The sequence below is a fragment of the Phycodurus eques genome, chromosome 14 (assembly GCF_024500275.1).
Source record: "Phycodurus eques isolate BA_2022a chromosome 14, UOR_Pequ_1.1, whole genome shotgun sequence".
In the NCBI taxonomy this organism is placed as follows: Eukaryota; Metazoa; Chordata; class Actinopteri; order Syngnathiformes; family Syngnathidae; genus Phycodurus; species Phycodurus eques.
In genome coordinates this window covers 23575373-23600038 of record NC_084538.1, presented here as the reverse complement: position 1 = coordinate 23600038, position 24666 = coordinate 23575373, and the positions used below count along the sequence as shown (strand labels likewise).

The 24666-nt window shown below is 44.9% G+C and overlaps 1 protein-coding gene across 3 annotated transcripts in view; it reads right to left on the bottom strand.

The window, feature by feature from the left end:
* Positions 1–24666, bottom strand: part of gabrb1 (gamma-aminobutyric acid type A receptor subunit beta1) — a 106962-nt gene that overhangs the window by 43010 nt on the left and 39286 nt on the right. For all 3 annotated transcript variants that reach the window (XM_061696800.1, XM_061696803.1, XM_061696802.1), the window contains 3 exons: positions 20423–20643; positions 10263–10345; positions 2155–2298 (listed from right to left, as the gene is read on the bottom strand). In XM_061696800.1, the coding sequence (XP_061552784.1) occupies positions 2155–2298; positions 10263–10345; positions 20423–20643 (448 nt within the window). The remainder of the gene's footprint in view (positions 1–2154; positions 2299–10262; positions 10346–20422; positions 20644–24666) is intronic.

The following is a 24666-nucleotide window of genomic DNA, read 5'->3' as shown; positions in this document are numbered from 1 at the left end:
CTCCTTGGTGAGGTGTTCCGGGAACGTCCCACCGGAAGGAGACCTGGGGAGGTGTTGTGTCCCCAAGAACATTTCAAAAACAGACAATGCAAGCAATGAGTTTTTCCTCATGTTTTTGAGATTGTAGGGACTACACTGGCTACTAGTGTGGACTGAATGGGAGGGGAAATGAAATGCCAGTATTTTGAGGGAAATACCCCGCCAGCAACATATTGGAAAAAGAGCACTATTAACTACCCTAATTTCTCAAGTATAATGCGCACCCATGTATAATACGCACCCCCAAAGTTGACCTCAAAATTCTCAAAAACCCTTCTACCTATGTATAATGCATTTTTACAATGCATGATATTGCTTCTACCGATATGATCAAAACATATACATATATATATATATATATATATACAAATATATGTCTATATATATATATATATATAGACATATACATATGTCTATATATATATACATATATACACACACACACACATATATATATATATATATATATATATATATATATATATATATATATATATATATAAACATATTTACACACATATATACATATACATATATACATATACATATATTCAGTCATATATACCCCTGTCATATTGGAATAAAAGTGTCGGCTACATCTTTTTCATAACCTCTAGGGGGCAGTGGTATATTAGAATTAAAGTGTACAGCTTTTTCATAACCTCTAGATGGTGGCATACATTTGAAAAATGTGAGGTTTTTTCCCCCTATACCTTTGTATAATGCACACTATTGACTTATGACAATTTTTTCTTTTGGGGGTGGGGGGGGGGGGAATGCGCATTATACACGAGAAATTACGGCAGTTCATTTTTTTGAACGGTGAACTTAGTTAAAATTTTTGAATGATGAACTATGAACCGAGGTAGTTCATTTTTGGAATGGTGAACTTTGAACTAATACGCATACAAAATAAATCCCACCACTGTCGTTATCATTGTTGTTGTTGGTGGTGGTGTTATTGTTTTTATTATTACGACTTTCACTGTTAGAATAAATGGATATAAATTATCTCATGTTTACTCTCATCCTATTGCAAAGCATTCATTCAACAGTGTAATGTTAAATGTATCATGAAAGTTGAAGTTGTCTGTGAAGAGGACTGTGCCGTCATCAAAATATAGCGGCTGGAACATTTTGCGGTCGAAGGTGGACACTATTCGTGCCAAAGATGAACACATCTGCATTATCATCTGCACAATGAGTCATATTTGTGATTGTTTCACATTGCTACTGTGTGTGCCTTTATCTCAAGATAGCAGCAGCAACAGCTGTGTAACTAGGGACCACCCTAAGGAAATAACAAGAGCGGGCTCGACAGAGTGTGCTCAGAGCGGTAGGAGGTTGTAACTGCGTACAACTCTGTCCGTTCTCCTCGCGAGTAAAAAGAACCAGTCTCTTGTCTTCCTTCCTTGTTTATTAAATGTTCTAGGTTGTTTGAACCTGACATTAACTTGGTCCTTCGAGCGGTAGAAGGTTGTAACTGCGTACAACTCACGAGTAAAAAGAACCAGTCTCTCGTCTTCCTTCCTTGTTTATTGTTTATTAAATGTTCTAGGTTGTTAGAACCTGACATTCACAACACCTTACAATATGTGGTATTGTAATACCAGGGTGCAGTGACACAGTAGTGTACGAAAAGAGATCATTAGGGGTGGTGCGGAAAATTATCCAAGTTCACCGAATTTGTCCAAATAATAATTATTACTCATTACAAATATATCTTTGTTCATTTATCTATGCCAGTGACAAATAGGGAGGGACAGGTAGAACAATTGAATGCTCTTCCATTAGAAGGTAGAATAAACCTGTGTACTGCATATGATAAAACCATCTGTTGCCGTTCATACAACAAAATAAGCCATACAGTAGCTTCCTGCGTGTATATCCGCTCCGTGTTCAATTAAACAGGCCCATATTTCACAGCGACATTTTATTTTGGCAGTGTGCCATGTGATTTTTCTTATGTAAAAGAGGTACTTTGGTTTAATAAAAGTTGGGAAACACTAACCTTATTAGTGGGATCCCGAGAAGATAATTCCAAAAAACAAAGAGGTTGCTGGTTGGATCCCATGGAGTGACAACCCCAGGGGAGTCAAAATAGTCTTAACTTACCTGTGGCAAAAACAGCTTTAGTGGAAAGTGTTTGGTAGTCTATGATTGAGAACTGGGGCAACTCAATGTTCTCCACCCCAGTTACTGATCCTGCATTGCTTCCCCCCTGCCAGTAGAACTCAATATCATCAGTTGTATATCCATCTGTGGGAGACAGGGAAACAAGACTAGGTTTATTTGTATGATTTTGCTTTTATATACACCATAACAAATTTGAAATAACATAATCTAGATGCTGTTGAAGTGTGAAATTTTATCTTTAATTTAAGATGCTTCATAAAAATATGGCATTTACCTTGAGGAATTGCACACATTTTATGCAGAGTCCTTACCTTTTTAGGGACTTAATATCTGAACAATTGTCATACTAACTATAAACATGGATGGACGGATGGATGCATCTTCAGTTTATCCAGGGTCAGGTTATGGGGGCAGCAACCTAAGCACAGAAGCCCCCCCAGACTTCTTTATCCCTAGCCACTTCGTCCAGCTCTTCCAGGGAGATTCCGAGATGTTCCCAGGCCAGCCGGGAGACAGTCTCTCACACCCGGGCCCTCGCCACCAAGCAGCATTTTAACTACCTCAGTGACGTCAACTCCAGAGGTACGAGAGCCCGCCTCAGAGTCCCCAGTTACTGCTTCCTCATAGGAAGGCATGTTGGTGGTAATCAGGAGGTCTTCGAAGTATCTTTCCCAGCGACTCACAACGCCCCATGTCAAGGTCCCCACTAAACAATGTTCATGCTGCAATGTTTCCACAGAATTTCCTTGAAGCCATCCTTGAAGTCTTTTTCCATGGCCTCATTAAACCTCTCCTACGCTCAAGTTGTTTCCTCAGTGACCACCAAAGTTGCATTCCACTCGGCCTGCCAGTACAAAGCTGTCTCTTGAGTCCCACAGGCCAAAAAGGCCCAATAGGACTCCTTCAACTTGATGGCATCCCTCACCACTTGTGTCCAACAACGGATTCTGGGATTTCCGCCACAACAGGCACCGATCACCATAGGCCACGGCTTCAGTCCGCTCCCTCAGCAGACTCCTGTGAGGCAGACACTCTAACCAGTCGTCCACCGTACCGCCACTTTTTTTTCTAATTCAGCAAAAAAAAAATTATGCCGCTTGGTTTTATATGGGTAAATGTCTCCAATGCTGAAATAGCCATGCTTGAAGGTTCAAAGTTCAAGGTGCTATTATTGTCATGCATGGTAGGTTGATTGACAACTAGGTAGGTGTTAATGTGAGTGCCAATGGTAGTTTGTTTGTATGTACCCTGCGATTGGCCGGCAACCAGTTCAGGGTGTACCCCGCCTCCTGCCCGATGATAGCTGGGATAGGCTCCAGCATGCCCGGGACCCCAGTGAGGAGAAGCGCCTCAGAAAATGGATGGATGGATGGATGGATGGATTATTGAGCCTTTCCTATCTGGTTTTAAAACATTGCACAGCACCGAATTAGCGCTTTTAAGAGTTTTTAATTATGTCTTTTTAGCTATTAACTCTGGTCACTGTGTTGTCTGACTACTTTTAAATCTGACTGCAGCCTTTGATACTGTGGACCATGATATCTTGATTACTCGTTTGGAGCAGTGGGTGGGCATCAGAGGTACAGCACTTGAATCTTTCAGGTTCTACTTATTTCAGCTAATCTTTTTTGTTAGCCTTGCTGACTCTGTCCTCAACTGCTTCCCTTTCACATGGGGTGCCACAGAGTTCTGTGCTTGGCCCTCTCTTATTTTCCCTCTATTTACTCCCACTCGGCTCAATTCTCAGGAAACATGGTAATTATTTTCATTGCTATGCAGATGACAATCAGATCTATGCCCCCCTTAAAAAGTCAGATTCCTACTGTGCTAAGCCATTGCTCAAATGCTTACATGATCTTAAGGCCTGGGTGTCTCTTAACCTTTTAAATTTTAATGAAAAAAAAGACAGTGGTCATGGTCTTTGGTGGCACTTTTGACCCCCCTCGTTGATTTGGGTCCCTTTGCGCAATATCAAAAGTCCATCATTAACAACCTGGGTATAAAAGTGGACACTGATCCACTTAAGTTTGACACCTAAATTAAAGACATGGTTATTTAAAGGAACACGATACCAAGATGGCGCCTACCAGTGTGGTCGCCTCGGTTACGCGCTCTCTAGTATTGTTTTTGTTTTTGTGTTTTTTGTTCATCTTTGGAGACATTACATGACTCACTTACACAAGGGGAGACTTGCTAACCATCAAGGAGGCTACTCCGGACTTTCTTTCACCAACTTTCGTAAATCCGCTCAGTTTTCCCCCCCCGAGTTATTCACCGGAGCGGCGTTGGCGGTTTTCGGCACATGGAGGCGGAGGCAGAGGCAGAGGCGACGCCACAGAGGGAAGCGAGCCGGCTTCAGGTGAAACTCCGCAAGAGAGGATACAGATTGGCGTTCCTGTCGATCCACCTCGCGAATATACGCTCGCTACCCAACAAAATGGACGAGATTCATCTTCTGATAAAGACCAGTAAAGACTTCGGACGTTCCGCCGCCATGTGGTTGACGGAGACTTGGCTTTGTGAGGCTGTACCCGACGCTGCCGTCATGCTTCCGGGTTTTCATCTTCACCGAACAGACCGCATCACGGAGTTATTGGGGAAAACAAAAGGCAGCGGGATATGCTTCTATATCAACCAAAAATGGTGTACGGACATCACGGAGCTCAGCACACACTCCAGCCCGCATTTGGAGTCGCTGTTTTTAAAATGTAAGCCATTCTACTCGCCGCGTGAGTTCGCATCATTCATCCTCGCTGGAGCGTACATCCCGCCTCAAGCTAACATGAACGCCCCACTGCTAATGATCGCCGAACAAGTCAACGAAATTGAAAAAAAAAACACCCGGACTCACCCCTCATTATTCTCGGGGACTTTAACAAAGCTAAACTCAACCACAAACTCCCTAAATACAAGCAGCACATAGACTGTCCTACCAGGGAAACTAACATTTTAGACCACTGCTATACTACGCTAAAAAATGCATACCGTGCTATACCTCGTGCCGCCCTGGGCTCGTCTGATCACTGCTTAATTCACTTAATACAGACGTACAGGCAAGAACTTCAATGCGCGAAGCCTACAGTCAAAACAGTGAAAAAGTGGAACAATGAAGCAAAGATGGAACTTCAAAGGTGTTTTGAAAATTTGAAAATGTTTTGAAAATTTCTGAAAATGAAAATTTTTGAAATTTGAAAATTTTAAATTTTTGAAAATTTGAAAATTCAGCTGGCAGCCTGGACGAATATACGGACACTGTCACATCCTATATCAGTTTCTGTGAAGATGTGTGTGTGTACCAACAAAGTAAATTTGCACATCAGTGGTTCACTGCCAAAGTTAAGCAGCTTCGCCAAGCTAAGGAGGACGCATATCAGAGCGGGGACAGGGCCGTGTATAATCGCGCTAGATACCTGCTGACTAAAGAAATTAACATTGCAAAGAGGAACCATGCAGAGAAGTTGCAAAAACAGTTTAGCGCTAACGACTCTAAATCAGTCTGGCATGCATTCCAATCACTGCCTAATTACAAGCGACGATCCCCCCAAGCTGAGAACAATAGCACACTAGCCAACGACTTGAATACCTTCTACTGCAGATTTGAAAAGGACACTTTCATACCCCACAACCATCCGGCCGCACCCCCGACCACAATCACACATCTGATTTCTGCATTTACCATCCACGAACAGAGACGCATCTTCAAACAACAAAAGATTAACAAAGCGGCAGGCCCAGACCATGTGTCCCCATCCTGCCTCAATGTCTGAGCGGACCAGCTCGCGCCAGTCTTCACTCAGATCTTTAATAGATCTCTGGAACTGTGCGAAGTACAATCCTGTTTCAAACGCTCCACCATCATTCCAGTCCCCAAGAAACCTGCAATCTCGGGTCTAAATGACTACAGGCCTGTCGCCTTGACATCTGTGGTCATGAAGTCCTTTGAACGTCTCGTGCTGGACCACCTCAAGAGCGTCACATGTCCCCTGCTGGACCCCCTGCAGTTTGCCTACCGAGCGAACAGGTCTGCGGATGATGCAGTCAACATAGGACTGCACTTCATCCTTGAACACCTCGACAGTGCAGGGACCTACGCGAGGATCCTGTTCGTGAACTTCAGCTCAGCGTTCAACACCATCATCCCTGAACTCCTTTCATCCAAGCTTCTCCAGCTCAGCGTCTCACCTGCCATCTGCCAGTGAATTCACAGCTTCCTGACGGGCAGGACACAAATTTGAAATCATCAACAACTTTTTGAAAACAGGACTTCACAGACAAGACAGACTACAGGAGTTAGGTGAGCCACCTGACCGGGTGGTGCAATGACAATAATCTCACCCAAAATATGGAAAAAAACAAGGAATTTGTTGTGGACTTCACGAGAGCACACTCCCAGCATGTTCCCCTGAACATCAACGGTGCTGTGGTGAAGAGGGTGCGCAGGACCAAGTTCATGGGAGTGCACATCACCGAGGACCTCTCTTGGACCAGCAACACCTCATCACTGCCCAAGAAAGCTCATCAGCGTCTCTACTTCCTGTGTAAACTGAGACTAGCCAGAACTCCGACCCCCATCATGTGCTCGTTCTACAGAGGGACCATAGAGAACATCCTGACCAACTGCATCACTGTGTGGTATGGAGCTTGCACTGCATCCTGCCGCAAGACTCTCCACCGCATAGTGAGGGCAGCTGAGAAGATCATTGGAACCTCTCTTCCCTCCCTGCAGGACATTTACAGCACCCACCTCACCTGTAAGTTCCTCAGCATAGCGGGGGATGCCACCCATCCATCACACACCCTCTTCAGCCTACTGCCATCAGGGAGGCGACTGCGGAATCTGCGGGCCAATTACTAGCCGACTCAAAGACAGTTTTATTCACCAGGCTGTCAGGAATCTGAACTCTCTGCCCGCTCTTCCCCCGCTACCTCTTCTGTCCGCTGCCCAACTGAACTCTGAACTCTGACGCCCCACAAGCATGCACAGGCACGCGCGCACACACACACACACACACACACACACACACACACACACACACACACACACGCTCTCTCTCTCTCTCTCTCTCACACACACACACACACACACACACACACACACACACACACACACACACTAGACTCAGGGTCGCACCAGCCACTTTAGCAGCATTGGGGTTTTGTCACCTCCATCCATCCATTTTCTGAGCCGCTTATCCCACACAAGGGTCGCGGGAGTGCTGGAGTCTATCCCAGCTGTCTTCGGGCAGGAGGCGGGGTACACCCTGAACTGGATGCCAGCCAATCGCAGGGCACATATAAACAAACTACCATTCGCACTCACATTCAGACCTACGGGCAATTTAGAGTCCTCAATTGCAAGAGTCCATGCATGTTTTTGGGATGTGGGAGGAAACCGGAGTACCTGGAGAAACCCCACGCAGGCACGGGGAGAACATGCAAACGCCACACAGGCGGGGCCAGGATTTGAACCCCGGTCCTCAGCACTGTGAGGCAGACACTCTAACCAGTCGACCACCGTGCCGCCACTATTTTTTAAATAGTGGCGGCACGTAAATGTCTCCAATGCTGAAATAGCCATGCTTGAAGGTTCAAAGTTGAAGGTGCTTTTATTGTCATGCATGGTAGGTTGATTGACCAGTTCGGGGTTAGCTAAGAAGAAGAGGGACACTGAGAGGACCGAGGAGAGGCGAAAGGAATACATTGAGATGTGACATAGGACAAAGGTAGAGGTGGCAAAGGCCAAACAAGAGGCATATGATGACATGTATGGAAGGTTGGACACTAATGGAGAAACGGATCTATACAGGCTGGCCAGACAGAGGGATAGAGATGGGAAGGATGTGCAGCAGGCTAGGGTGATTAAGGATACAGATGGAAATATGTTGACTGGTGCCAGCAGTGTGCTAGCTAGATGGAAAGAATACTTCGAGGAGGTGATGAATGAGAAAAATAAGAGAGAAGGGAGAGTAGAAGAGGCATGTGTGGTGGACCAGGAAGTGGCAATTAGTAGTAAGTGGGAAGTTAGAAAGGCATTAAAGAGGATGAAAAAGGGAAAGGCAGTTGGTCCGGATGACATTCCTGTGGAGGTCTGGAAGCATCTAGGAGAGGTGGCTGTGGAGTTTTTGACCAGCTTGTTCAATGGAATTCTAGCAGGTGAGGAGATGCCTGAGGAATGGAGGAAAAGTGTGCTGGTGCCCATTTTTAAGAACAAGGGTGATGTGCAGAGCTGTGGCAACTATTGAGGAATAAAGTTGATGAACCACACAATGAAGTTATGGGAAAGAGTAGTGGAGGCTAGACTCAGGACAGAAGTGAGTATTTGCGAGCAACAGTATGGTTTCATGCCTAGAAAGAGTACCACAGATGCATTGTTTGCCTTGAGGATGTTGATGGAAAAGTACAGAGAATGTCAGAAGGAGCTACATTGTGTCTTTGTAGATCTAGAGAAAGCCTATGATAGAGTACCCAGAGAGGAACTGTGGTACTGCATGCGGAAGTCTGGAGTGGCAGAGAAGTATGTTAGAATAATACAGGACATGTACGAGGGCAGCAGAACAGCGGTGAGCTGTGCTGTAGGTGTGACAGACACATTTAAGGTGGAGGTGGGACTGCATCAGGGATCAGCCCTGAGCCCCTTCCTGTTTGCAGTGGTGATGGATAGCCTGACGTTGGTGGAGGTGTCTCACTCTCCTTGGGGCGAGGGAGGGGCAGGGTGGCATTGGGCATCTGCAGCCTCCACCAATGGCCAGTTTTGGGGTGCCTTGGTGGGGCCGGTCGACCACCCTGGGTCCCTTGGTGTGGGTGGTGTCCCATCCACCGGGCTTTCCTTTCTCACCATTCTCCAGGCTGACTAATTTTTCTGAGGAGTGCTGGGTCCCCGCAAATCGCGACAATCATTGTATCAGCCATTGTTTGAGGATGTTGTTTGTGACACAGCATATTCTTGATGCCAAATGGCTGTTGCGAGGCAGCTACACGTGAATTTGAGTTGAACAGGCAGGTACTTGAATATTAATTGGTGAGTATACGTCACAACGTTGTCGATTTCAAATGCATCCATTTTGCAAGTGATTTGGTTTTCAAAGGCTATTGCATACATTTGACCAACCACATACCGTAATTTCTTGTGTAATAACTACAAAAAAAATACAGAGAATGGACCAGGTCAAGGAAAATGTAACTTGTATTAAGATCTCATTTTGTTTTTTGCAATATTTACAAAGTTTACAAATTAAGACTCGTCACCTTAGTACAGTTGTTTGCAAATGTTTGGAGCTGTCGGTGATGCCCATCGAAAACCACTTGTCGACAGTGGTGGGCAGATCAAACTTTTCCCCCCTTGAAAACCAAGCATCAACAGTGTGGTGGGGGTGAGGGGGGCACGCTTTGATCCTGCTCCTTCCCCCTTGAAAACCAATCGTCGAGGGGAAAGAGGTGGATCAAACTTTTTCCACCTTCAAAACCAATCAATGACGGGGGTTTACTTCCTGTGGATGCCCGTTGCCACCCCCCCACCCTCCCATTTGCACAACACATCACCTCTGAGACATTGCTTGTGTTCTTTTACTATGCTGGAAAACTAAAAACTTTTATTCCTTTGTTATAATTTTCCCTCGACGGTCGTTAGAACCATTATGGCAGTTAAAAATGCACAACTCACCATATTCTTGTGTAATGCCCTCTCTAGTCATATTTGAAATATTGCATAGCGTCCTGTCTACTCACAAGTCTTTGTGTTAAACACAGCGAGACTCAACAAACAAAGACACATACCTGACTTGAATAGGCCGTGTAAACGAGACTACTGAGTCTAAATTCTGGTTTAGTGGTTACTTGCTTTGCCTGTGTTGAATTAAACATTTTTTTATTCCAGGCGATAAGAAAGAAGTCCTGAACCAGCCAATAGCTTAAATAGAGAATCCATTACTAATGTTGAATATAAAGCCCAGAGCTTTTAACAGCATTTAGTGTTTTCAATATACAACCTTCATAATTAAAAATAGAAAAGATTAATAACAATAATAATACAGTGTATAATGTTGGTGTGAAGGTTATTTCAAAAACAATGAATGGCACAAGTTACTTACAGCTTTCAATTTCCAGTGTACAGTTCTGCTCATCCAAAGGGTATCTACGCAGATCCATCATGCAGGCAGCTGTTGTGGTGATCCTAGAAAACAGTAAATAGTATAATCAAAACATTTACATCTGTGTTGCTGTGCAGGACCTTAAAATGGAAAAAATTTCAAGTAGATCTCCACTATGATTACTTTTTTTTAATTTTATTTTTTTAATGGAGCTGGTCCGTGGTAATTATTATATGCTATAAAACATTATAGCCCCCATACAGCTAAATGCAATATTTCATATCTCTAAAACTGTACTTCTGAGTTCTGACAGGTTTTGGATTTTTAACTTAACTGTATGAGCTTTTCAGTTTAACTGTCTTGACTGTATACTATTCTTTACAAATAGGTGATTTAACTTGAGTATGAATGTGCTTATTGAAAAAGTAAACTGTAAAATTCAAATATACACTCAACTCCAAAAGTATTGGCAGAGTTAGGCCAACTTCTTATTTTTTTGTTATAGAGTAACAATCAAATCAAAAGATGAATAAAATATCAACATTCAGCTTATATTTCCAGGTATTTAAATATGATTATTATTATTTTTTTAAACCTGTCCTGTTCAGCTGCATGACCTTGCAGAACGGTCGATCTGTATGCCTTTGTGCTGGAACAGTTTTGCTGTGCAACGGGGCAGTTTGAAATACTCCCTCTGCTTATTTTTTATTTTTTAAATTATTCTGATGTTTATTGAAAATGCAGCCAGAAAAATAAGGGTTTTAGGGGACAGACAGAGGGACAAAGTGGACAAGAGGACTAGGGGTGAAAAGCACAGCAGAACAATAGTGAGACAGTCCAGATATTTGAACACAAGAAACATTACAACAGTTATTTGTAGATTGGAGTTGGGGCTGGGGGACACCCAGTGAGGACATGCAATAACTAACCAAGAGAACCAGATAGAGGAGAGAAAAGGGCAGGACAGGATGTGGGAAAATGAGCAAGGCAAGTGCTACTGTCGTTTGGCGCGGTGGGATTCTTTTTTAGTGTCTCAACACCTGTAAGAAGCTGTGAGTTGATATGCTAGTATAACATGTGTTGTTAAGTAATTGAAGTCTGTAGTGTTTCTATCGAACTTATTTGGGAATGAATACCATATCACACGCATGTTTGTCAACTGGTATAGGGAGTTGCTGAGCCGACACATCAAGGAATGGTGAGCCCGCCCCCTCAAGGGGGCAAAGTCAGTGAGCCCGTCCAGCAGGGGACCCAAACAAGGGGACGCCACCGACCACCCAGGAAGGTCCCGAGCCCGACCAGTCCCAAGGGGAGCGCCCCGACCAGTCCCAAGGGGAGCCCCCCCCCACGCACAACCACCTCCCATGCACCCCCCCCCCCCGCCAAGCCCCCTCCCACGAGCCCCACCACTGCCACCGCCCCCTTCACCCCCAGAGAGCATGGGAGCCCCAGCCACCAACAGAGCTCAACGCAGGAGCCACCCACCACCCAAAAACAGAAAAGCGGTCATAGCCCACCAAAGCGAGCCCAAGTTAAGCGCCCGTCATGGGTTGAGCATTAAGAATCGAGAACCGACCAGAACCGGAACCAATCGCCCAAACCCGAAAACCCCAGCTCCCAGCCCTGACGACCACAGTTCACCCACCCCAAAGAAGAAGCGCCAAAACCAACAAAGAAGAACGCTGATGAAGCTGCGCCCAACAACAGCATGCCCCTACCCCCCAAAATCAATGACCAGTCGTCCCAGTGCAACACCCGGAATAAGACCATACCACGCAAAGGAGGCCCCCCACGACTGCACAAGTTAAACAAACATTGATCCTAAATAAATGTTTGAAAACAAAACATTTTAACACATTCACTGCCTTTGACGGCTATAGTCAAATATTCATGTTAACTGGGAGGGCGGGCAGATAATGCATCTATCTTGCATTTAAAAGTTAAATACAACTGCACGGTACTTAACAAATGTAATGTTTAAAAAATGCTTAAGCCAGTGTAACATTATGCACAGTTTAAACATTTAATACAGTGATTCTTCACATGCCACAACTGGCCACCCAGTGGCCAGTTGCGGCCCCCACCCAGTGGCCAGCCGTGGCCCCCGCAGGGACCCAATGCCACCCACCCTGCCAACCGCCAGACGTGCTGAAACCCGGTACGACACACACACCCTCCCAATCCCATACCAGTCCCCCAGGAACCCTTTGATATGTATACATGCCCAGATGTGTTTAGTGAGAAAAATATTAACAGTGAGTGGTATGAGTGTGTGCTAAGTGAGTGATTAAGAGACATGGCTCCTGCAGGTCGGGCCCATTAGGCCGGACAACCACCGATGAAGAGGGCCACCTCTATTAAAACTAGAATTTTTGTAATTTTCAGTAAGACAATCATGCTATCACATTAAACAAAACAATTTAAAGTGACAAATTAAACATTTATGGAATAATTACAATTTTTAGAGGTTTTTTTTTCAGCAACATGTTTCCTCTTTGATGTCAACAGGAATGTCTAGCAGCTAAATTCTAGCTTAAAGTTGAATTGTAAATTTTGTCTCTTCCAATGAGCAGGGAACAATAATTAATAAGCGAATCATAGACATCATTGAAGACATTCAGGCCTCGGCTACATTCACATTCATCCATCCATTTTCTGTACCGCTTATCCTCACTGGGTCGCGGGCGTGCTGGAGCCTATCCTAGCTATCTTCGGGCGAGAGGCGGGGTACACCCTGAGCTGGTCGCCAGCCAATCGTAGGGCACATATAAACAAACAACCATTCACACTCACATTCACACCTATGGGCAATTTAGTCTTCAAGTCAGCCTACCATGCATGTTTTTGGGATGTGGGAGGAAACCGAAGTACCTGGAGAAAACCCACACAGGCACTGGGAGAACATGCAAACTCCACACGGGCGGGGTCGGGATTTAAACCCCGGTCCTCAGTATTGTGAGGCAGATGTGCTAACCAGTGCTAAAACATTTCAAAGATGAAATTCTGAAGCTGAATTTAAAAATCATTTTTAAAAAATAGTCTTTTTAAAAAAGTATGCAGTATAAAAACTACTGTACAAGTTATCCAAAATGCTATTTGAGTAAATGTAATGGACTAAATGTAGAGATTACCATAATTTTATGTATAATGCCCACACACTCCAAAAAAAGTCAATAGTGCGCATTATACATAGGTATAGGGGAAAATGGAAAAAAAACCTTTCACATTTTATAAAAGTACGCCACCATCTAGAGGTTATAAAAAAGCTTTACACTTTCATTCCAATATGCCACCGCCACCTAGAGGTTATGAAATGGTGTACACTTTCATTCTAGTATGCCACCGCCACATAGAGGTTATGAAAAAGATGTAGCCTACACTTTCATACCAATATGAAAGGGGTACTTATGACTGCATATAGCTACATATATCTTACTAAAAATAAAATAAAATTTGTTTCGCCTGGTCCCTCGTGTTTTCTTTAAAGAATTGTACACATCTTACAAATTCTGCCTGGGTAATCAAACATATGAGCACAACTGTGTGTTTTTTCATTTATTAAATAAAAGTAGGGCTGTGAATGGCGGCACGGTGGACGACTGGTTAGAGCGTCTGCCTCACAGTTCTGAGGACCGGGGTTCAATCCCTGGCCCCACCTGCGTGGAGTTTTCATGTTCTCCCCGTGCTTGCATGGGTTTTCTCCGGGCACTCCGGTTTCCTCGCACATCCCAAAAACATGCATGGTAGGTTAATTGACATCGCTAAATTGCCCGTAGGTGTGACTGTGAGTGCGAATGGTTGTTTGTTTGTATGTGCCCTGCGATTGGCTGGCAACCAGTTCAGGGTGTACCCCGCCTCGTGCCCGATGATTGCTGGGATAGGCTCCAGCACGCCCGCGACCCTAGTGAGAAGAAGCGCCTCAGAAAATGGATGGATGGATGGATATGGCTGTGAATTCCAAATTAAGTGCAAGTAAATAAAAAGAAAGTATTAAATGTCCAAATAAAGTGCTTAACTTCAGAATAATTTGAAAAAAACTAATAAAATACAGATAAAACTTCATGTTTTGATCATATGGGTAGAAGCAAAATCATGCATTGTAAAAATGTATTATACAAAGGTAGAAAGGTTTTCCAGAATTTTTGCGGTCAACTTTGGGGCTGCTTATTATACATGGGTGCGCATTATACACGCGAAATTGTGATGTCTGATTATAACTAGTTACAACTGCTTCATGTTTCGTATTTATATGGATCTTTCAACAGGTTCATGTATTTTGTAATTCATTTGCATGTAATGATGCTTATAGTTAATATGTTGAAATTAAGTTACATATGAAGATGCTTGTATATTTGTTTGTCTTCTTTAGTTTCACTGTGGTTCATACTGGATATGACATTGCCATAGAATAAAGCACTTGGAGGTTGTATGCTACTTCCTGACTGCTGTATTAATTTTTAATGGAGTTTGGCTCGCTGTTAACTTGCTTCCACCTATACGCGCAAGAGGAACAGTACAAGCACCGACAATCCGTGTGGCAGTGCTGTGCGAATAGATTAGGATCATCAAAAATATAAATATTGAGATGCCAATACTTTGCCCCACTCTTAGTATTAAATGTACTGTCAGTTAAAGCACTTGTAGATCTGGGGAAACTCCTTAAATTGTAGTTCATTAAAATGTATGGTCGTCAGGCTAAATGCTTCGACTTCGACCCACAGTAGCTGAATTTACACAGGCGCCTTGCAGGTTGACGGCGCGGGTGGCGGACGTTGTTAACCCAGGCCACGACCGATCCGGAATGGAATTCTTTGGATGAACGCTCATATTTGTTTGGCAAAGTTTTAAGCCGGATGCCCTTCCTTTTTTTTTTATCCAGGCTTGGGACCGGCTTACAGTTTGCACTGGCTTGTGCCCCCCATAGGGCTGCATTAATATAAAAAATATAATATAATAACAATAATAATATAAAATACATTAAATAATAAAATAAAATAAAATAAGAAAAGATACACAAGTAAAAATACTTATTTGCAGTTTTGAATGTGTGTAAAGATGCAAATGCAGCAAGGATTTGGATGCAGCGAAAATATAAATGCCAGGGCCTTGAATTGCACATAATATTTACATGATATGTCCACGGACTTAAAGAGAAAAAAGGGTTCATCGTGCAGAGATGAATTGATGATTGGGGTGGTTGGGCCTAATGTCGGGGCTAAAGAGCACTGTTAGAGTTTAATAGTTCTTCCGGAAAAAAGACGACAAAGAAGAACATAGCTAGGATTTATAATCTCGCCAGAAAAAATGAATTGGCATAGAGCAGTGGCAAGGCCAGCCCCATTTTTGGTGGGCTCCTGCAACTTGCCTAAGTCCACTCTATGAATTCATTTTTGAAAAAAACAAAAAAATTATTTATCCCCCTATTAGTTGCGAAGCTAGCCCTATTTTGGGTTGTCCACCAAATGGTCTTTTTCAAGCTCTAAAAAGTTAGATCAAATTTCAGAAGAGTACTTTTCAAAATTTGGTCATGGGCTCAGTGAACCCAACATTTCTCGACCTTGACTCGCCCCTGGCATCGAGTAATTCTCTCTGCTCCCTTGTCTGCAAGAGGCAATTATGAGAGGTTTAGCAGATTATTCTCGACTAATAGGTGGCTGGGTACATTTTGTAGTGAACACAGACTGCAGTTTGTAGATAATTGGCCCTCCTCCTGGGGCCGATCCGACCTGCTGAGGTTGGATGGCCCCATCTCTCTTATTAGAAACTTATACCGAACAAAAATATAAACGCAACATGTTTGTTTTTGCTCCCATTTTTCATTAGCTGAACTCAAAGATCTAAAACTTTTTCGACATACACAAAAGGCCCTTTCCCTCAAATATTGTTCACAAATCTGTCTAAATCTGTGTTAGTGAGCATTTCTTCTTTGTCGAGATAATCCATCCCACCTCACAGGTGTGGCATATCAAGATCCTGATTCGACAGCACGATTATTGCCTCGGTGTGCCTTAGGCTGGCTTCAATAAAAGGCCACTCTGAAATTTTTTTTTAGATGTGGGAGGAAATCGGAGTACCCGGAGAAAACCCACGCAGGCACAGGGAGAAGATGCAAACTCCACACAGACGAGGTCGGATTTGAACCCAGGTTCTCAAAACTGTGAGGCAGATATGCTAAGCAGTCGTCCACCGTGCCGCCCATACTGAACCAATATTAACAATTGGATTGCAGACCGACATGCTGCCAACTGATGTAATGTGTGATGAATTTAAGCATTCTTCCTCGGTTCGTTTTACCGGCAACATGGTTTTCCTTCCTAATCATAGCGCCTGTAAGTCTACTTAAAACAGGTGGGTAGGAACGTGCTATACTTACTCCGTTACATTTACTCAAATAACATTTTGGATAAATCGTATTGGCCGTACAGTGGGCGACTGGTTAGCACATCCACCTCACAGTTCTGAGGACCCGGGTTCAAATATCCAGCCTTGCCTGTGTGGTGTTTGCATGTTCTCCCCATACCTACGTGCGTTTTCTCCGGGTACTCCGGTTTCCTCCCACATCCCCCCCCAAACAAAACATGCATGGTAGGTTAATTGAAGACTCTAAATTCCCCGTAGGTATGAATGTGAGCGCGAATGTTTGATTGTTTATATGTTCCCTGTGATTGGCTAGCAACCACTTCATGGTCTACCCCACCTCCTGCCCGCAGTTAGCTTGGATAGGCTCCAGCATACCCACGACCCTAGTGAGGATAAGCGGCGTAGAAAATGGATGGATGGATAAATCGTACTTGTTAGAGTAGTTTTAATGAAGCATTCTTTTTACTTTTACTCCAGTATTTATCTTAAGAAGAAACAGTACTTTTACTGGATTACAATAATCTACATGCCACTTGCTACTTTTGTTTTCATCAATAACTGCGTGCGTAAGCTATTTTTACGCTTTCCTTTTTTTTTTTTTTTAAAACTGTCCTGTTCAGCTGCATGACAATGCAGAATGATGGATCTGTATGCCTTTTGTGATGGAACAGTTTCACTGTGCAACAGGGGAGTTAGAAATACTCCCACTGCTTATTGTTTTTTATTATTCTGATGTTTATTGAAAATGGAGCCAGACAGAAAAGGGTTTTAGGGGACAGACAGATTGGACAAGGGGAATAGGGGTGAGAACCACAGCAGAACAATAGTTAGACAGTCTAGATATTTGAGCACATGTTAAATGTAATGTTAAAAAGTCATGGACATGCAAGAACTAACCAAGAGAACAAGATGAGAGGGGACAGAAAAGGGCAGGATGAGAGAAATGAGCAAGGCAGTGCTACTGACGAGTGGTGCAGTAGGATTCTTTTTAGTGTCTCAACACCTGTAAAAACCTGTGAGTTGATATGTTAGTATAACCTGTGTTGTTATTAATGGTCCCAGCACAAGCATTTAAAGCCTATAGCATGTCTATCTAACTTATTAGTGAACACCATATGACATTAGTCAACTGGTGTACAGTGTTGCTGAGCCGGCACATTGAGGAAGGGTGGGCCTGGCCACCTCCAACCACATGAGGGGACCAAGCCAGCGAGCCCGTCCAGTGGGGGACGTCACCCACTCCCCAGGACCCATAGCGTCTCGACCAGTCTCAAAGAGAGGGGCACAGGTGCTGGACCACCGCCCCCCACGCTCATTTACAACACGCCCCACCCCCACCCAGGGCGCTCCACCACTGCCCCCACAATCACCGGAGAGCATGGGGGCCCCAGCCGCCAACAGGGCCCAACGTAGGAGCCAGCTGCCACCCGAAAACAGTTATAGTCCGCCAAAAGTGACCCCATGTTAAGACCCCGTCCTGAGCAAGGATGGGCGAGGGCGCCAAGAGAGGGGAGAGAAAGGCAGGGCACCCCCATCCCACCGCAGCCCAACAACCGAAGGGGGGGGGGGGGGTTTTAGGGGCTGGCCCCAGGAGTCAAGCCAAGAGAAATGTGAATACCCACCACCCACCCTATTACTATGGTTACCAGGTCCCCGACTGGCAACATTATCTCTGTACGTGTGTGGTGGGGTGTAGTGTATTAAAATTGGGGAGACTCATGGGGGTGAGGCGAGACGGTCACAGGGCATTGATGAGCCATAACAGTCAGCCCCATCCAGGCCAACCAGCTCCCCAAAGGATGTGCGAATGTATGTGGTGCATTAAGAATCCATGGGGGAAAGGCATGGCAGGCCAGAGAGCAGACCGGCGTGCCGGAACACCTGGCCAGCTGTCCTTCCAAACCCGCCCTGCCCCCACAGATGGGTGTATGATGCATTAAAACTGGAGGACCGGCAGGGCAGAGAAGGGGGTGGGGAGACCAGACTGGAAACTAGCACAGATGGGGCAGTACCCGGCCCGGCACCCACCCATCATGCCTCGTGCCATTCCCCGAGGGGACCCTAAATGAGATGTGAATGTGCCCAATATGCGAAGTATGTACATTGTGAGACCTAAAAATATGCAGTGTGTGTGAAGTAAGAAACTAGACTCCTGCGAGCCCTCGCCGTCCAACCGGCTGTAAGACCGCAGAGAAAAGGGGAACAGCCCCTTCCCACCCTACAGCTAATCCCCCCCCAACCCCCTCCCCCCCCCAAACTGACCATCGCCCAGCGACCAGTACAAGCGGCCGAAATGAGTTTCCTCCGCAGAAAGAGATAGAGAGATAGGGTGAGAAGCACAGTCATCCGGGAAGATCTCAGAGGAGAGCCGCTGCTCCTCCACATCGAGAGGAGCCAGATGAGGTGGCTGGGGCATCTGATTCGGATGCCTCCCGGACGCCTCCCTGGTGAGGTATTCCGGGCACGTCCCACCGGGAGGAGACCCCGGGGACGACACAATGGAGCGATTATACATCCTTCGGCTGGCCTGGGAATGCCTCGGGATCCCCCCGGAAGAGGTGGATGAAGTGGCTGGGGAGAGGGAAGTCTGGGCGTCCCAGTTAAAGCTACTGCCCCCGTGACCCGACCACGGTTAAGCGGTAGAAAATGGATGGATGGATGGCACTGAGAGGTCTTTTCCCAGTTTGCGATTGGTAAGTGTATTGAATTAGTACTTGAGATTAATTTGTATACTTTTGAAAGGAGTTTTTTGTTTTATGGGATTATTTCTACTATTTCCTGAACAAAAACGGGTAGTTCTAAATCTTTTTCGGATTGTTGTTCTAACTTTATAGTATTGAAGTTTTAATTTTAAATTCTTGGAATAAGCTTTCATGTGAAATGAATATATTTTTGAATAAGTGATGTAGGCGGTCAATTCCTCTTTGTTCCTATGTGCTGCATTAAAGGGGTATTTTGTTGATCTTAAACTCGGGATTGTCCCAGATTGGGGAGGAACGATATGGTGCTGACTGAGATTGTGTGGTTTCTAGACTTATCCACCAAGCTGATAAAATGGCTGCAATAATCGGACTTTTATAACAATTGTGGCGTTTGAGACTTATGTTGATACATGGTAGGTCTGAAAGTTTGGTGCTATTGCAGTCTATCTATTCTAGTTCCAGCCAAGATTGTTGTTTGACATTTAGATGTAACCATTTAATGAGGTACTGTATTTGGCTAGCTAAGTAATAGTGTTTGAAGTTGGGTGCGTGAAGTCCCCCTTCTGCTTTACCTTTCTGAATGGTAGCTAGGCTAATTCTATTTTTATACTTTTGTTTTAGACTTCCGTTTTGTGCGCCATTGCTACAATCCACCGTGATCACGACTGTGATGTTTGACTCAAGTTCACCAATCAAACGACACGTCACATGTCTGCACACAAAGTTTTCTATTGGGCTTCACAGGGCAATCAAAGTGAGTCATGACAGCCGCGCGTGACTCTTGTTTATATTACAGACTGCCAAAAACAATCGCTTTAACATGCAGCGTAGTTTTGTCACTGCCAAAACTTGGAAATTTCAGCCCACTTCTAACTTGAGAAAACACCTTACGGTAAGTTGCAGATTTTTTTGCTGTTGTTTTGGCTGTGCATATGGCAACATTAGCCCTATTTAACAGTCACGACTCTCAAGTAACTGTAAAACATGCATCTTCTAGGGTACCTCCTGTTCTCTCTCTCTCTCTCTCTCTCTCTCTTCTCTCTTTCTCACACACACACACACACACACACACACAATAAGACTAAAAACAACACTCACCTGAGACCATAAAGCACAGTTCCATCAGGGTGCAATCTGATCATTCGGTTCTTCACTGTCACCCCATGGACGAAAGATTTCTTGTCATTAATAAAGTATGTGTCAGGGACCCACAGCTGGTCAGCCACCCGGTTATCGAGTGTGAGGTTGAGGGGAATGCCAGTGTATGAGAGACGCTTGTCTCGCCAGGACTGTTGAAAGTACATAGTGATAGTATAGTCCTGTGGGAACAATGGTGAAAATTTTTTTAGCACAGCAATGGTTAATGCAATGATTCCCAAACGTATTTACGGGGGCCCCCATTTTTTGGGGATGGAGTCAATTACCTTCCTCAATTAGAAAAAAAAAAAGAACATTTATACTCTTTTGTACTTGGAAAGAGAGGACTGCACATCAACATTCCATCCCACCCCCAATCATTTTATCTTTTACTTCTTATCCTGTTCAGAGTCAACATTGAGCTGGAGCCTATCTAAGCTGACTTTGGAAGAGAGACAGGATATACCCTGGAATGGTCAACAGTCAATCAAAGGGTACATATAGACAAAAAATAATCGACACTCACATTCACACCAACGGGGAATTTACTCTCTCCAATTAACCCAACATTAGGGTATATACAGTAATGTGCAGTAATGTGCTTTATATTGTGTTCACATTAACTAATGAATAATGACTTTTACAGCTTAAGCTATACTTTGGTAGTGTAGTCAGAGATGATGGAATCACTGGTAAGTTTAAATTCGATCTCATTTCTCAATAAATAGTTATTGTACGTTGCATGGATAATGGTCCCTAATTGTGCTGCTTTCTGAATAAAAATAAACTAATAAAATAGAAGAATAAAGTTAAATGTATACAATAATAATAATGCACAAAAACAATACAATAACAGTGCTTTCAGCATTCACACTATTACGTACAATAATAATTGATTATAACTACTTTTAATTACCTTGTATGACAGCTCATTATTGTTATTTTAAAGGCCAGTGAAGTGTAACTGAAATACAGAAACATGTTTAGCCTGTTGTTTAAGTTGTTTTGCACATTTAAAAAAATGAAATATGAAAGAAGAATGCATTGCTATATTTATGTTACATTTAGTAGATTTTTGTACTAAAATTATGGCTTTGTTTAGTGGTGTAGCGGACATACCACGCAAAAGATGCCACCCGGCACCCTGGCCTCGCACTACCACCGCTCCCTGCCAAGGTAGCCTGTTACTCCAGAGTCACACGCAGACTCAAACGGATTAACACAATAAACTATCTTCAACAAGACACAGACATTTGCTTTGCCATACCGATGCGAAGTGAATCACGTCTGTCTGAGACTTCAAAGGGGAGACCCATGGATATTGGGTTTGCCCCCGAACGCTAAGTTAATTAACTCCCTGCCAGTTGAAGGATTGGACACACAGCGACGCCTCCACCCTGCTGTGAGCTGCCATTGGGAGTTGGAACAGGCAACAGTGACACCCGTGGGCGACGGAACGACACTGCAGACAAGGGTTCATAAGACACTCTGTGACTCGACTGGGAGTCAATATTTTAAGAACTTTACATGAATGCCACGGGTGATTGTATTGCTGCAAACTTGAATGTCTAACGTCAAATCTGTTAACTGAACCAGATGGAATGTCTCACCGCAGGCCACAAATGTCACATGAAAATAGTAATGTTCTCCACACCACATAACATTTGAAACATTCATTACAGGTATGAAAGAGAATGAGCGTGGAACAATGTAGGGTGGGAAAATGGTCTCGTTATCTTAAATCCAATAATTCATATTTTATTCCACTGGTTTTAAACCACAAAATAATCCTAGAATGGAAAAATAACGTCAAAAGGCAGTCCAGCCCCTCTGTGTTTCCAAAGGTGGTAGGAAAGTGGCGCGCAACATTCCGAGGTTTGAACCTAAGCCAAACGGGTCACACAACACAGCCACGTACCTTGGCGACCTCAGATTCCACTTTAAACGATTCCCTTCTGCTACTACGGACGACAGACAGTACCTTAGGGCTCCCGAACCAACAGCTCTCAAAGGGAATTTAGTGCTGTGGCAGAAGAATTACTTGGTGCTCCGCAGCCTGTCCAAAGACATAAAGTGGGACCCATCATTATGACTAGGCCTGACTGAGTCGAACAGGGCCACAGAGGACGCAATAAGTCAACCAGGTAACCTCCGTTGTTCCCCTAATGACCTGCCAAGTGCATCCGTGACCCCGGCCGACTCTTCTGTGACCTCAACTCGCCATAACCTTAGCGGACCACTTCGTGACGACCAATCCCTAAACCTCTCTCGTGCCGTCCTAATCATCCGACTAGACTCAGGCGAGGCCCCTGACTCGTGTGACATCACGCTACTAAATAACATTCTGCCATTCCGACACCTTTTGGGTGAACGAACCGCTAAAGGTACGTCCCGAAAGTTCTATTTACCGGTTACGCTTGAGCATGAACTTGTCCAAGAAGCTCTGATTGACCCCGTAGCAGAGATCACTGGTATGTCCCATGCTGTGTTCAATCAACTTCTGACATTGCTACAAGCCAGTGGCCGTGACCTTCAACTGCAACGCTGCGCACTAACTACCGGTGCATTTTCAGTGACTTATACTGAGCTAAACCCTGTAACTATGCTCAATTGGACAATTGGCCCCATGACATTAGTCCACCCGGTCTAATGAAACAATTGAAACCGTCCCCCTGCTTATTGGCCAAGACCTGACCTGCTCTGCCGGTTTGAGGCACTAATCGATTACTGTCCTCAGGCCAGGGCCTGGGGTGGGACCACTCGGAGGATGGCGACCTGTCATGCCGCACTCCTTCAAGTAACGACACCCCCATTGACGACATCGCCGAGTCCCCTGTAGCCACCTCGCCACCGCTAAACCGACAGAGAACTGGTCGCGCGCGGTAACCAAGCCGTAACCCGGTACGCATGCGTTCTTTCAGTCTTCACCGGAGTTTAATGACCTGGGTTTGTCCCTGCATGCCACACCCCTCCAAGACGCTTCCCGAACAACCGTGCTGCTGATTCACACCCACACACGGAACGACATTCACATCCCCAGATCCACTAGGCTTGGCCTCTTGATCTGCTCCGACTACCACGACTTCAATATCGCGGTCCTCATGATTGGTCACCTTCCGCTAGACCTCTTCCAATTGTCTAGCTCTAGTGAAGTCCAACTCACTGTTCCTTCGCGATACATTGCTCTCGTTCCAGTGGGTCCTACTGAGGGTGATGACATCATCAGAGTGGACCTGGCAACAGACCGACACCTGGTGATCCATACGCTCAGTACAATCCCAGCTGCACCCGAAAGTGGGTCTCCCGCGACTTCACCCACTCCCTCAAACCCATCGCGAACAAACTAGCCTGCACCGGTGACACCGTGCAATAGTCGCCTGCTCCCTTATCCCGACGTTGAAACACACGTACAGCAGATCCTAGCGCGTGCTGAGGCCTTAAGTTCAGATGAAAAACAACAGCATTTGCGGGAAACACGCCGCATCATTCGCTAAAGACTCACTAGACTGCAGCCTAACAGCCACTCCGACCCATCAAATACAACCGCAACCGGTTGACGATCTTACAAAAGGGGGTACTGCACCTGCGATACCAAACAGGCCCGGCAGGGGTCGCTCCTGTGACACTGGACTTAATCTTGCCTTTTGAGACTAGTCGACCCCCTAATAAATACCAAAATTGTGCCCTTTGAAAAGCAATTTGTGGACCCGGTCCCTAAACAATGGACTGCATTTTCAGCCATCACGCTGAGCTTCATAGTGACTTCTCTACAGAGCTGGCCCACTCTGTTGAGGGCCGCGAAGTCATCTTGCTTCTTCCAGGACTTTCACACATGCATGGCTTCAACAGCACAGGACATGTGAGTTTTGTCTCTCCTTAGGGACCTCAGACTCCCTGTGCACTTGTTCTCTGGAACTTGCAAAGTACACCTCCATGCCGTTTTACCAACCCTACCCACCCACCTCTCCCTCAGGCCACGCCTGGGCCCCGGCTCTTTTTGGTCACCTGCAGCATCCACTGGTGATGTGAGCCTCCTTCTGTGCTGGTTCCCAGCCTTCCTCTTCTATTCCACATTGTTCGTGATGGCGAAGTTGCCTGCCTTTCTTTTGATCTTTCTGTGGCTCGCCATGACCGGCGCTCCTTCTCTTCTTGCTTCCTGCGCGCTGCGCAAGCTTGACTTCGGTTTCTGCTTAACTTTGCACCTG